Genomic DNA, 15837 nt, shown 5'->3' on the forward strand with positions numbered 1-15837 from the left:
CTATGTACTGATTAGTCAATGGGAAGAGGGCTGTAAACAGTATCTTTTGTTCCCTGGAATACAGTACTTCCTGCCCTGTCTCTATTCCTTGATCAAGCTCCAGATGACATACCAGAAGAAAAGATAATAGTAATCCTGGCTGTCCAAGGGAAACACATTTAACTCCAAACACAACAGTTTCTCTTACTAATCACTACCCTCCACATTTTCAGGAACACTCTCAGCTGGGCCTGTTATTCAAGCTGTTCAGCAGAACAAGTAAATCAAATGATGACCATTTAAAATTAAGATAGCCAAGTATCTACACACATGCGGAGTAAAGCTTAAAGATCTGCTACCAAGCCAGAGGGGAGAAGAGGGAGTTGCAGACAAAAGTTTGTTGTTATACCAGGCCTGCCAAGGGAGATTTTCAACACACATAAATGTTTACCTGGATAAGTTTGCCAGCAAACTGGTTCACTTCATTTACTCTTTCCTCATGAGCTGCAAGGTCTGTCTGGAACTCTTCAAATTTCTTTTGCAAAACCTCAACATGCTCTAAATCCTGCCCAAGTTCTTCTGAGGTCACTATTGCTTCCTAGCAAATCAAGGGAAAAAAAACCATTACAATTTCAGTATATCCCATGGGAAATCAATACTAAAAATCAGGAAGCAAACTGTCCTAATTTTGAATAGGTCAAAGACAGTTACAATCACTGTGTTTACAGACAGATTTAAAACTAGTTTCCTCCAATAAACTCCACTCCAATCCCCCCAACACTTGTCAATTATCATAGAAAACATGCAAGATCACCAAGGGTATTATTTTTTTCATCTTGCTTGCTCTTACTGATTTTTCATGTTACTGAATATAACCAGTTCTTCCATAAATTTTCTGTTCTATGCACTATGATCGCTACTACAACAACCTTAATTACTGCAAGAAAATATACACAGAAAAAGCATACTTTTAGAACTACAAAATAATTGCCCATCCTATTTTGGAGTACACACAGTGACTAGAAATTGTTTACATTTTTAGATTGTTTATGGGCATTTGCTGTAAGGTTCTGATTCAAGATTTCTTAACGAAAAGTGCACCATCACATAACAGTTATGCAGGGTTTAAAGTCTGAACCCACAGTGACACAAAATAGCAAACCATCATTAAGAAAACCTGTATGATCATTTTGTGGCCTTTTTTATTCATAGTGTGGTTTGTGGTCTGTTTCCTCAGAGTTCAAAGAATCAAGATACAACAGTTCTCTTGCACCTAATGTCCTTACAATGTTTATTTAAAGATATTCCAATCAGTAAGTAATCACGCACACTCTGCCAGCTACTTTCTATAACAGATAATTTAGAACATTTATAAAAACCACCTGTTTTTACACATTTCCGTTTTTACACATTTCCCTGCTTTTACAGATTTCCGTTACAGGAAACCTGAATTTGATTACAATGAGAAACAAGAAAGTCTCCTCAAAGCAAAAAAATAATTGATTATAACTATGCTCTCCAACATGCAGGCCTCCTCTTAGTCTAATACCTCTCTTGTTGTGACTGCAAAAGAACAAATAGTAGTTTGCATACCTACTGCTTATGCAATATGCATAAACTAAATAAAATGTATAGATGCCTTTAAAAGCTCTCTGGGACTACCTGAACTCCAGCAACTGTATGTTGATAGAAAATTTCCACACAAACACACTGAATTTCCCATTGAGATCACAGTAAAAGTAGGTAATAAAATACCTTGTCATTGATCCAGTCCAAGACATCTTCACATTCCCGTAAATACTGCACCAGCTTCTGTGCTTGCAACAATTTGACTCCCTTCTCTCTCATCTTTTCCAACAGTAATTCCCATAGTCGGTGTAGCTCCTGGAGCCGAGTCTAGAACAATAGGATGTTGTTACTAAAATCCTGTATCAGAGAAGATCAGATTAATTCCCTTCCTGACTTCAACAGAATAATTTTTTTCCAAAACTGTATATCCAAACTCTACTTTAGACAAAGAGTGGACAAACCTCCTAACTTCATCTCCAGTTTTCAAATTTCAAAAACACCAGTTTTCAAATGAGGTTAAGTAACAATACAAAATTAGGAATTACTGAAGTGAGTATTTACACACTTGTTATTAATAATGAAGCTATCAAATAGTTATGTATATGTAACTATGAGGTAAACATTTTGTGATAAAATCTGATTTAAATACTAGACTAATGCTAGACCAAGAACTTGCTGCTGTCCCCTTCAAATGACTTCCATGTAAAAGACTGAACAACTCCCAGTAAGTTAATCTCATCTTCATTTGAGAATTCATTTTTATTTAAAATGACACATTTCGTTTCAAGTCAAACGTGTGCCACTTCACAGTATTTTAACCATTTCTTTTAGCACTGACCAGTTAATGTATTTAGCCAGCATTGTTAAGCAATGTAATACTGAAATACTAGGAGCAAATACTAGTTTTAATATTGAGTCTCTCTCTGGTTACTCTCTGCCTTTCAAAACTATTGGGAGCAACCACAAATTTTATAGACAACTAAAAGAAAAACCACACTCCCACACAGACACACAACTTGCAAAACAGGAAAGTATCTGCTCCACCCGTCATCTATAAAGCTTGGCTCACTGAGATGTGAAACCTGAAAGTCAGTGAGAGAAGCTTTTGAACATCTGGCATGGGCGGACACCCATGTAACTCATTTGGAAAGTTCACTTAGGTAGGTTTCAAAGTAGGAAAAGAGCTCATGCCACTCCATTTCCTAGCACTGCCCAAAAGGATAGTGCAAACTGTCAGCCAAGGAAGAAAGAAGGTATTGCAAAAAGAAATTGCACTGCACAGCTAGAAGTTTCACCTACTCGTATGTGGGACCCAACTTGGGTGGCCGTTACTATTGGGCGCTGTGCAGTCCGGTATGGCGTGAAAGACTGAACCATTAAAAGGCAAATTACCACTCCAAACAGAACACAAGTAACAAATTACATTGAGTAGCTAAGACACAGTATCACTTTTTTTTTCCTATTTGTTGCAAAGATTACACAATCACAATGAGATTTCTAAAATAATCATTACCTTGGGGAGAGGGGGGGGAGGTTTATTATATAATGTATTTTAAAAAGTATCTGTTTTTCCTTAGTCGCCATATTTTCTTAGTTATAATGAAACTATGAACATATCAAGTAAGTTTTGATAATCATTACAAAAATACCACAAGAGTTCTCCTTTTGAAAAGTTATAAACTGCTCACATCCAAATCTCATAAAAGAAAAAGCTTTAAACAAGTTCTTTGCGTTAAGGAAAAATGCAGCCATAACCAACACTGAAAGAAGCGAGGCACAAGAAACAGCAAATTTAATAAAATGAGTCCTGGAGAAGAAGCTGGTATCCCTAACAAACATAAGTGTTTACTGGTGGGGTACGCACATGCACGTGTATGCACACACTTAAGCACAAAAAACCCTAACATAACCAGAGAAAAATGAGAATACATAGGAGAAGGAGTAAAAGATAACTATCAAATCACGACATGTTACAGTTTGCTCAGAATTTTAAAAAACATCGATTATCACTCAAATACTGTCAAACATAAACCTATCTAGTTAGTCCAGCAGCAAAGAGTTTAAAAAAACATTTGTCACTGCATTACGGTTTGGGAGATTTAGAGAGAAAGAAAAAAAACACTCAGTCTCAGAAACGGATTTGAAGAAAGCTTACTGCTTGTTATTAAGGAAGCAGATGTCCTAAGAGATGTTCACTGCTGGATAAACAGAGCGGACAGAGCACTGTACTTGGAGCTCACAGAAAAAGCTGTAGAACACCAACAGATCTGAACATATGGCCAGTACAACTTAACTGGAAAGTGAAGATCACTAGGGAACTGATCTGAGCTACAGCACATAGAAATTAGATGTCTGAGGTTGACTGGTATGGTTGGTTGTGTTACTTATAAATATTACTGCAGACAATCAAAATGTTATATATAAGCAAAAATGAACGGTCAACATCCCCTGACACCAGGCCTTGTGAATTTGCTGCCTCTTGATATTGTGCCATTCTGGGAAGAACCACAAGTATAATTAATCATTTGCCTTGTGACTTTCAACACATCTTGATGTTTTTCCAATTCAAGTTCCTAGACTCCACTGGTAGATAGCTCACCTCAGAACTGGATTCAAGAAAAGATATAAGCTGGGTGCTCGTGAAAGAGAAAAGTATCTGTAAGCCTTACAAACACAAATTTTCTTGTGATTTCACTAGATCAAATACCTATAGAATTTTTAACAGTGTTTTAGAATATAGTTATCCATGCAATCTGCAAAAAGTGTTTAAGGAGAAGCCTGTAAGAGGCAAAAAACAACAAAAAAAGGGCTTTAAAACTCACTCTTATGGTTTCAGATGCAAAATGGCCTTCATTAATCATCTGATTTCCAGTCTCATCCAGTTTAATGATAGCTCCTGAATTGGCCTGCACCTCAGCTTCAAAAGCTTGGTGCTTCTGCAGCTTCCCCTACGAGTAAAGCATGAAAGAATGTGACTGAGATTTGGTGCACAGCCCTCCTCCACATTTCCAAGCATCAAGATTTTTAGTGTATTTTATGCACATTCAGTACTGACAAACAAACAATAAAACAGCATAGTTGAAAATCATAGCTGTATCGTATGTGTCACGGGTAGATTCAAACACCCCAATTTTTGTCATTTCATTATTGTGCTTGCTCTTCTACACTGGAGAGTTCAAACATCTGAGAACCTGTCAGCTAGTCCCACCCATACAATTTTATTTTCTACAAATATCTTTTTTTGTGGAAACAGTACGAGTTAATTCAAATTTATATACAGAGCCAAAGCATCCAACGAATTCTAGGATTAAACAAAGCTGGTCTTACACCACATTACATTGAGTAACTTTTTCCATGCTGATTTAGCATCTCATTCACTACTAGAAATATTCCAATTATATCAGCAAAGTAACCAGGCTCTTAAACACTTTGCAAGGGTAGTTGCATCCATCTTTCTTCATCACTCTCAGATCAAGCTACATTTAGATGTTTGTTCTGTCTATCCCAGTTGACCTGGTACACCCTAAAATTCAAGGTACAAGAAAAATAAAATGGCAGTAGGACTTGCCTGTAAATTGCTTGGGTCTTTGTAATTTTCATCGGATGCTATCTGCAGTTTCTCTTGGATCCATTTTTCAAGCTCATCAGCATCACGCTGGAAAAACTGGAATCTATAGGAATCTTCGAGTTTTTGGCGCCTTAGAGAGGATAGTTCCTTGAACCTGTGGTAACGGTCCAAAACTTGTTGACGCCTTTCTTGGATATCTTCTGCCGTTTCCAACACTTTTACACCACTTGGATCCATTTTCTGAAAGCCAAAAACACCCCATTTTGTTTGTATAATAAAACAATGGTAGGGTAGGAAGAGATCCATGGAAGAAAAGCCTGCCATTTTAAACTTGCATGCGATTTACTTACAGTCTTACTCTGTGTGTGCAGGTAGGTATAAAAATAGAAATACTTTACATATAAATAAGTAAATGCATGCTTCTAGAAGAAAATAATGGGCAAGGAATATTTACAGACATTTAACATTACTTCTTTTGGAAAACATGGCTGCAGTCATATAAAGGCCATGTCATCTCAAATTATAGCATGCGAGTGTCTAATACAAACGTTAAAAATGTGTTTCTGTGCATATATATATATGTAGATATATGGACATAAAATGTTTCTCATACAACATATAAAATCTGGAAACATTTTATGTAAAGTACTCAATATAGATAAACTGAAGTTAAGAATATTACTGTTCTTTAAACAGCTAACTAGTCTAGATATGTCTATATACATTATACATACACACAGGCGCGCACCCCCCCCCCCACCCATGGATCACATCTCCTCTCTGTTCTCTCAATTAAAAAAAAGTTACAAACCCACCCTGCCCCCCCCGACATAACCTCTCAAAAGCCCACACAGAGCCTCACAGTGCTTCATACTAGACAAGTAAGTCAAGGAGCATTTCATGTAATGAAATGTGTAATCTTGCTCTGACTGCTTCGACTGAAACCCCCTGTATGTCGCTTTAGGTACTAAAACCTGTTAGTGTTTTCAAGAACTGACTACTGTTCTGCTTTATCTCCTTTCTATTCCAATTGGGATAACCTTTATTTTTCAGTTCCTAAACTTTCAAAAAGCAACTGAATTTTCAATAACAGATCTGTGCATTAGGACAGAACTGTAACACAAATTCAGGTGGTATCATTATTGTCATCAGAGTTTGGGTATTTATTGACAATTCACTCTGCATATCAAGAAGCTGTTGCAACAAACACTCCACGCTTGAATAATATGCAATTGATGTCTAGATATACGAGCATTTACATGTATAGCTCAATGCTTTTATTACAAATTCTGTAAGCGTCAAGCTACAATGTACTTCTCGCCAATCCTATCAAAGACAGGGAAGAAAACCGGTCTCGGGCAACCTCTTAAAATGTGTTGTTAAATATTAAACTGTTATTTAGTTGTTAGCCACATGCTTTAGACACATATCTTGCACAATTTTATGAAAAACTCCACAGGTTGGAAAGCAATCTATACGGCCATGTTTTCTGTTTGGTTTCCAAGCTCTTGTAAAGAGACCATCTGACAGAAAGGAACATATGGGGGCGAATTCACACATTCCCGAGCTCTCTTCCAACAGTCCCACCCTGCAAAAGGACAGCCATTTCAGCAGCAGGCGTTACTCCTGTGAACTCTGAGCCCCGACTGCATTGCGGCAGTTTAAGGAAGGAAAGAAAATTCAGCTTTACTGTCTCTTCCAGGCTTGAACATTTCATTCATTATTGTCAAAAGAGGGCAAGGAAAAAAAATACAACCTGGTCTGTGCATACCATGTTACATAAATGGAGTCTAGGTTTCATCTGGCAGTGCCACCAACAGCTCCACTTGATTAGGGTATCTGAGCGTTAAAAGATCAAAACCCTGAACAGAACTTGAGCTCATCTACAGATCCTTTTTCCCTGAGAAAGCAGCTGGTTTTTCAAGTGCTCTTTCAAACAGCCTTTTCCCTCCAAGATAGCAAGTTATTGCTAAAAACTCCTGCCCTGTCAAAATGTGTGTGAATTCCGACACCACTTCTTTTAAACTGAATTGTGTTTAGGAATAACGAAGTGGCAGTTGGTCTAAATGTACAGTGTGACTGTAGCCTGTCCCTCTGCTTATTCCGGTTATGGGCACTGCTGGCAGAAAATGAAATCCCAGTTAGTCCTTGGAACACTGTACAAGGTTTGCTACCAACTTTTATCTCAGTATCAGAAATAACCTCCACAGCTCAAGTGATTTTAAATCACTTAAAATTATTAAAATATTTAAAGTATTTAAATATGCAAATAATAGAATTATTGAAATTATCATTTAAATTATTTTTACATTTTAGAAAAGCAAATAGGAGACCTCCTGTAATTTAGCCTGGTAGCTGGTTTGCCTCTCACCACACAAGTCATGCAATCTGGCTCATCTTTTTGCTGGAATTTGTTAAAAGAAAGGCTCCTTTTATAACTACAGTAAGTCGAGCTAGTCAATTGTAAAAGAAGTGCTTTGGTCTAGCAATAATAGACTGTTCTTTCCTGCAGCAGATCAGCTGACGTCAGCAAGTCTGTGCTCTGCCAGAGCGCGATCAGCAGTCACTGGGGAGCTCTGAACTCAGAAGTCCGTGATGCTGCAGAATGATGCAGCCTACCTCCAACGGGTTCATGCTCAAACTGCAGCACCCCCCAGAATACGAACCAGCTCTCCAAGACGTTGCTGAACATCCAGGTTCAACTACACCAGTCAAAAGCATCAAGGAAGCCCCCCTGTACCCCTACCTACCAAGGGAACCACCGACAAGTTGCGCTTTATGTTTTTAACGTGAAAAACATAGCTCATACTGGGATGTACCCAAATGCCCAGCCTGACCCCAGATAACCAGCCTCGTCATCACGCAGAGGCAACATTCCCCACATGGCTGCTGCCTGCGGCCCCTCCCGGCGCTGCCTGCGCCAGCTGATAAGGTCAGGCAGAGCGAACCTTCCAGGCAGTGTGGGCAGGAGGAATGGCACCAGCCTGCTCCTGCCCGTGGCCTCAGCCTTCTGCACAGCCCAGGCAGGCGGCATCCCAGAGGCGTCCCCAAACCCGTGCACCATAGCTGTCCTGAAAGGCATCTGCCGCTGTACTTCTATGCTGTAAGACTAACTTTAGAATGCCACTCATCATCTTATGTCTAACTACAAAAAAAAGAAATAAAAGCAGAAACATTTCTTCACATCGTACCATTGTGGTGGTATTTTTTCCCAAAACAACAAAAAAAAGAAGTCAACAAAAAGTAGTAGCCAACTGAAGACAAAAAAACCCCAAACAAACTTATTACTGTCATCCTCCAATCTAAAATGATGAGCCTTCCCCAGATGATACAAATTATACATAAGGGTAGACCAAAATTTGCACGGGAATATACAACTGCAGATATTTATAGACACCGCAGTGCAACAACGATGATGTCAGCAACACCATTCAAGTTGGGGAAACAGTGGTATCGAGGTGGGTTAAAGAGGAATTACAGCAGTGCCACCAGGGCAGGCACAAAGAAGAGCTGTCAGCATTTCCCTTACCAAAACATGTTTTCAGGGATTTAAAAACTCAAATGTAAAATACATTCAGTGCTATACATAAGACTTCAGCTTATTTTTAAAAACAATTACATGAAGCTTAAAACTAAACTCCTTTGCCTGAAAAGTAATCAGATCAGTACATAAAGATCACTATCTTAAGATGTAGTAAAATGACTTTCTCTTAAGCCAAGCCCTGATGCGCATTACACATACTCAGCGTATGTGACCCTAGGAGTAGCCTGTAACAGGAGTACTTTCCCTACCAGAACGCTCCCTGCCTCCCAAGTATGCACACATGAGCAGCCTGACGCATTTTTTGGCATTCATCGATATTATGCATCGTAAGTCTTGTCAAAAGCACATTTAACTGATACTGGCTACTCCCTCCTGGGGAACGGGAATGGATTGCTGACCTTCTTTAAGCAAAAAAATGTGAATTCTAATATTGAATGTGAAAATAACCTTCAAAAGGAAAGGACAGAGTTTAAAAAAAGGACATTTTTTCCAAATTCCATTTCTCCCATTCACAGTTTCCTCAAAACACTAGGGAAGAAGCAAGCCACTAAGTATGTCTTGAACACAAACACACTGCAACTGCCTGGTTTAGCGCTAAGTTAGTATGTCTAGTACTGCAGGTAAATAAAAGAGAATCCTGAAAAGGATGTGCAGCACTGGCTTCTGTTCCTGTGCAGGGAACTGCACGAGCATATTGAAGGATGTGGTGTCACATACCCTATGCTAGAGGTTTAAAACACTATGGAGACAAAATTAACGCCCAGTCATTTGGTTTGTTATGAATTTAGATCTACACAATAACATTTTGAGGGTGACCTAGGTGCAGCAGAACCCTGCACTCAAATACTCCTGGTTACTGTAAAGGAGGGTCACCTACAGCCTCAAATCTCTGTAAATTACAAGCCAGAAAAATAAGCCAAGTGCTGCAGCACAAAGAACCAAGGTGTATTGAAGTCACTGCTTAATGCTGTAGACTCATAACAGACTAACCGCAGCACAGGTAAAATTCAAACAAGACTGAAAATTAGAATAGGTGTTACAGGGACACAAGAAACTAGAATTACAAGAAAAAAGGTAAATTACGTCTGAACTACATCAGGCTGCAAAGCTAGTGATTTAGGCTGATTAGAGGGTTTATGCACAACATTAACTATACACTTTTGAAATACGGAAGGAAGACCTGTTCATTTTAAAGGTTTTTAGTCTTAAAATTTTAATTCCAGTATTCAAATTCTGAATATGGTGCCTTTTTTGTACACGGGCTTTTTTTGGCTTTGTTTTAATACCAGCACAGACCTCTGATAAAACTATGCAGGGCTGGCAAGGACGGCACTCTGCTGAGACTCCTGAGAAAGCAAATTACCCTGACTGCATTGCAGAAATGCAGAGTTTACAGGTGATGTGATATTATACAGTTAACCTCAGCATTTTCCATTCCCATTTGTTACCTTTTCATTGTAATTTTAATTGTAGTATAAACATTTACATTACTAGAATTTCCAAATAAAATCTAGTTGCTTGTGTTACCCAGCTGAACTCTGGTCCATTCATCCTATTCATTTTATCATCACTGAACAGAAAACAACACAGATGTATGAACAGTTACACCACAACAATACAGGGATTATAAATTTGTGCAAGTGGATGGGAACAGGAACCAAAGCCAACTTCAAACGCATAATGTTCCACAATGTAAATTTTATCATGGTTAATTTTTAGATGCTGTTAAGTAAAAAGATACAGCTCAAGTACTTCTTAAAACAGAAATATCTTAGAAAACTAATCCACATCAAAACCCAACCATACTGAACAGCTATAAAATGTTCACACATCACATCATGCATCACAGAGAGAAATTAGGAAAATCAAAGTATTAAAGAAAAGGTGGACCAGACTCAACACTGAAGTAAAAATAAAGCTCCTGCTATACAGAACAAACTCTCAAACGAATGTTTTTTTGTTACAAATAGGTCACTGCAATAAAGGCAAGCAAGTATGGCGATGACACTTCATGCATGATGTAAAAATACCTGGACTTTGACTTTACGAAACGATGACAACATGATGGAGCAATGTAGAGTCTAAAAGGGAGGGGGAAATCAAGATAACATTCAACTAATGACTAGCATAAGGACACGGCTCAATTTTTTATTTTTTTTTTTAAATACATCTCCTGTCACAGTACACGTTTCATACTTTCCTTTTGGTTCCTTGCCATATACAACAATTTGGCGTTATTGTTATGCAAGCTATTGTGAGTGACAGATGCCCCCGTGGAAAAAAAAGGTTACAAATATTAACAGGAAAACGTACTTAATTTGGTATGTACTAACCTTTCCAGTTAAGTTTAAAAAACCAAATCATACCATAATCTGAAGGTCAAAACAGAAAGTAAAGAAAATTATCTGGATTTGGCAAACAACACATCTTGCTAAAGCATAATCAAGTGTGGTGGCTTAATTTAAAGACAGAAACTCAGAAGGTTTTGAATCTAAGTCTCTACAAGGATGTTTACTTTCAACTACCTCAGTAAAAAAATGGGTAAGTAGGAGTGACAGAAGGCATTTTCTGAGATGGCCAATTATGTAGCTGTTAAGTGTAACTAACCCACTGAACTTTTAGCTGAAAATTTCCTTGCCTCCCCTAACCCTACATTTTTGCCATGAGTACAGTACAATCCCTGAAGCAGTTCATGGACAACTGCAGTTACGTGCCTTTGTGCCTGCTGAAGCTAGTGCATATCTCTCGTAGCATCTGCATAGCTTATAGTGTATCAGCTGCAGCAGTGAGAAGGCAGCTTGCCACTCCATTTGATCCATGGTCAGCTATGGGAGCACAATGCCGGATGACGCTTGGCAATCTCCACCAACGGCATCTGCAGTCTGCTCCACCCCATTTTTCTGCTGCCTACACTCCAGGGACAAATGGAAAAAACAGACTCCCACACTACACTAACATGCAACAGAGAAAAGGGAGAAATTCGTATTATTTCCTCCAATACAGGGGAAGCAATATGTCGCCCCCCAAAAGCAATGTATTTATGAATAAAACAATTACAACCTCATAAATACATTGAATAGACAAAAATAAGGCAGCAAAGATATTAAGTTATTTGCATTAAATTACTAAGGTTAGTTGTAAATGTAATAGTTGAGAAATAGGAATTTCACACCAAGAGGTACCACCCTGCCTCAAGAGATTTAAGGTTTCTCCTGCCTTTCTACCATGCAGGAGAAAAAGGTGTAAAAAAAAAAGCTTAAAAAACAGTCTCTGACATTAAAAATTTTTTTAATTGCTGCTACCTTTTGTTATTAAAAAAAAAAAGCAAGCAACCACAAATGATTGCTAATTTCATCAACTGTGGATCTCAAGGAAGTGCTACATCTACATTTGATTTTAAAATAGAATTTCTAATTCAATCCAACTAGTATGGATGTTTTGTTGTTTTTTTCAATAGTAATGGAAATAATTTACTTCTTGTGAATAATACAGCCTGCTATCTTGGTTCAAGGATTTTCCCAGCTTAACAATTCCATTACTACAGTAACAGATCCTGCACACAAAGCTGCAGAAAGCATCCCATTTTCAGTCTTTTGTTCATTATTTTCTCTGCACAATTTATAAGTAATGATAAATGATATTTCATGGAAGAACTCATTGCTAGTTGCATTTAAATACAAAAATCACACAGTGGGATTTAATATTTGTTTTGAACAAATCTGAATCCCTGACCAAGGCCTTTCTGTGAATACAGTCATTGGAATCTTCTGGCACTTTGCTGAAAACAAAATGCCAAAAGAAAATGGATTATTTGTTTTCCAGAAAGATATAGAACCATTTCAGGCTGAGCTGTTTTTTTGGGATTGTGGGGTTTTTTTCCCCCTAATGTGTTCATTCGCCATCTCCAGATGACCGCTCTTCAGAACCTATTTAAATATGTATGAAAGGTTGCTCAACAGTCACGTACATTTTAGCCTGCCTGGCACACGTAGCTGTTTTATCATAGAACAGCTACTAAAAATCCTAAACCGTCAACACGGGCCTGCTGAAAAAACGTACAGGGACAACTGCTTATCCGGGCGATTGGCTACCTTAGTATCAGGGCAAATGATTACCCTACTGGTACATATTTATGACCAAGCAATGTAGATGTGCATCACTGTAACCTGGTAAAGTGTATGTGGCAACGAACTGAGAAATAATTGACTATCGTTACATTGATTTATGTTAAATTAAAAAAAAAAAAAAAGTTAATCAGGAGAGGAACAAACCCTGATTCTTTCATGAAGGAAACCGCAGCCTGCCCTGCGTACCGAGCCCACACAGACGCGGAAGGCACACAGGTCGGGAGGATTTCTTTTAAATGTCTTCCTGCTCCGCCGGGCACCTCCGCTGTGCTCGCCATTCGGCGGGCTCGGCGCCCTGAGGAAGGGGCTCTCCGGCCACCGGCCCTCGGCCGCGCCGCTCTTCCCTCCCCTCACACCCGCTCCTCGCCACATCTCCCGACCTTGGCCAGGGCTGTGCTGCCCAGAGCGGAGGGAAGCCATTGCTGTGCAGTGAACCCCCTCCGCCGGGCTACCGCAGAGCGCCAGCCTCTCCGCCTGCCCCCGGCATTTCTCCTCAGGGAGGGCTCTGCCGCAAACCGGACAGGGGCGAAGGGAAGGGCGGGCAAGGCAGGGGCCCCCCACTCCCCGCGGGGACGGGGATCCGCTGTCACTGTTGTTCACCCGCCCGCTCACCCCCTCCCAGGGCGCTGAATGAAATTCCTGCCGCGGGTCAAGGCTGCCCGGGGCGGATCCCGCCGCTCCCCGCCCGCCTGCCCTTTATCCGCGCCGCGCCCGGGGCCGCTCCCCCGCCCTTTCCTCCCCTCTGCGCCCCCGCGAGCCGCGGACAGACCGCGACCGCCGCCGCGGCTGCCCGCGATAAAAAAATAAACAACCCCCCGGCAGCAGCCGCGGCCGCCGAGGAGGGCGAGCGGCAGCCGCAGGGAGCCCCGCAAGCAGGGCCGGGCCGCGCCTCGCCTCCACCGCGGCTGAGGGAAGCGCGCTCCCGCACACCTGCCTCCGCAGCGCGGCCGGCGGAGCGGGCGCGGGGGCCAGATCTACCCGGGTGGGGTCGGATGAAGGCGAAGGCGAGCGCTGCGCCCCCCCGCCCGCCGCCTCACCGGCTCGGTGCGCAGATCCGCCGCCGGCTCCGCGCCCTCCGCCACAGACGGGGTGCACTGCCTGCGCCCGCCTTTTTATAAGGCAGCCGGAGGTGACGTCAGCGCCGCAGAACGGGCTACCAGCCGTCGGAGACCGAAGTGCTTCGGAAAGAATCGGGACGATGGGGCGGGCGGGGCCCCACCCACCGAGCTCAGCGGGCGAACTGCGGCAGCAGCGCATGCGAGGAGAGCCGGAGCAAGCCGAAGGGTTCCGGAAAGTGCCGAGCGATGCCGGAAAGAGCCGAGAGGCGGGGCAGGGCGGCGGCGGGCCCTCGGTGCCCCTCAGCAGCGGCGGGGCTCAGGCTGGTGCCTCAGCGCCCCTCGGCGACCGGCCTCGGGCACGAAGGTACACGGTGACACCGGGAATCGGTGAGAGTGGTCGTGCGGCATGGCGGTAGCTGGGTTTTCCGCCCCCTTCTCCTCAGCCGGGCTGAGAGGAGAGCAGAGGATAGAGGTGACAGGTTCTAACGTTCACATCAGTAAGCCGGACTCAAAGCCGCAGCCTCATTAGCTTTACATCATTAAAAATAATTATGGGTAAGGCCATCCTTTTGAAGCAGCACGCAGTGTCACGATCACAAAGCTGCCAGGCAAGGGCTTCACATCAAAAGACTGCTAACACTTGTCAAAAGAAATCTATTTTTGAAAAGGTAATGCATAAATTCAAAGGAAAATGGGCCTTTAGTAAAAACTAGATGTTTAAAATAGACATAGCAAAGTAGGTTGTTTTTTTTTATAATGAGATCTGGTAAGGTAGCAAGAACTTGAGGGGTCCAAAGTGGTGAGCGGGTTTTAGTGATTTTTGAGCTAATAACACTTTCCTTCATTAAAGTACTTAAATGGAAAAAGCACACTCGCAGTGACATTGCATCGCAGCCCATGGGACTGCCTGGAACTGTTGTCTCCAAGGAAGAGTATGACTCACGGCAGTTTTCATGCATCTCGTCCCGAACGCACAGTATTTTCACATCCGAGATGCTCTCCTTTGTCATATTTGATATGAATATGCATACGAAAATACCACAAATCATGTATAAGACCTTACTTGCACTGCATCATCACACCAAATAGGCAACATTCAAAACTGCTAAAATGAGAAAAAACAGGATACCATAATACAAGTCAACCATCAGTTCAAGCAGTAGATGCAACCTTAAACTACACCTAAAAATAAATATTGATTTATTATGTTTCTTTTGAAGTGCGCTGGTTAGAAATTCTTATTAGTGTTTTTGAAACAGTGTGTATCTGGGTGCCCTTTACCAAGGCAGAAAAGGATACCATGTCTGTTAGTTACAAAACTATATTCTTATATTCCCCCAGCAAACGTTAGAAGATCCTAGTACCTGTCAGCAAAAAAGCAGCAAGCTATTCTATCTTATATATATACATCATCAAATCACTGCTTGTGTTTTGGCACAGGCAGACAACTGTTTAGAACAGACAGTACCAATTACTATCTTGGCAAAGTGAGTCTCCAACATCATTGTAGACATGTAATTACAACATCTTCACTCAGTTTAAAAAATCCAAACATTTTCTAGGATACTAATGAAAGTGGCATTACTTCAGTGTTACCTGGTAAAAGGATACTAGCAGAAGATTTCCACAGAACAATCACAGGTAACACTAATCAAAAGAATTCCAGAGTCGGTTTACAAAAATATAAACCAAACACAAATTTAACTTATTACCAGTCAACTTTAAAGCCAAGGTTAAAGGTTGTAGAGGCCTGAATTCCAAAGTATATGTTACAACCTTTTCTCAGAAATCTCAAGACCTATATAAAAATAAAATTCAGATTCTCATATGACCTCAGCTCCACTTTCTACAGCTTCAAATTGCAGCCTCTAGGAATAACAAAAACTAATCTGGTAATAATAATAATTTGCAACAGTATATTGCAAAAATAACACACTACTTTCTAGAACTCAGAAGAAAATTTTCTCATCTTAAGAGGCCACTAAAATAGTT

General features: G+C 40.9%; 1 protein-coding gene across 6 annotated transcripts in view; it reads right to left on the reverse strand.

The window, feature by feature from the left end:
* Positions 1-13986, reverse strand: part of SPTAN1 (spectrin alpha, non-erythrocytic 1) — a 53435-nt gene extending 39449 nt beyond the window's left edge. For 4 of the 6 annotated variants that reach the window (XM_040606319.1, XM_040606318.1, XM_040606315.1 and 1 more), the window contains exons 1-5: positions 10691-10738; positions 5117-5356; positions 4371-4496; positions 1735-1875; positions 431-577 (exon numbers count right to left, since the gene is read on the reverse strand). In XM_040606319.1, the coding sequence (XP_040462253.1) occupies positions 431-577; positions 1735-1875; positions 4371-4496; positions 5117-5356; positions 10691-10723 (687 nt within the window). In that variant the 5' untranslated portion in view covers positions 10724-10738. Of the gene's footprint in view, positions 1-430; positions 578-1734; positions 1876-4370; positions 4497-5116; positions 5357-10690; positions 10739-13824 lie in introns of those variants that run through there. The other 2 variants (XM_040606317.1, XM_040606316.1) reach the window with 2 other exon arrangements.
* Between the last annotated feature and the right edge of the window lie 1851 nt (positions 13987-15837).

Source organism: Falco naumanni, chromosome 9 (genome assembly GCF_017639655.2).
Source record: "Falco naumanni isolate bFalNau1 chromosome 9, bFalNau1.pat, whole genome shotgun sequence".
NCBI lineage: Eukaryota > Metazoa > Chordata > Aves > Falconiformes > Falconidae > Falco > Falco naumanni.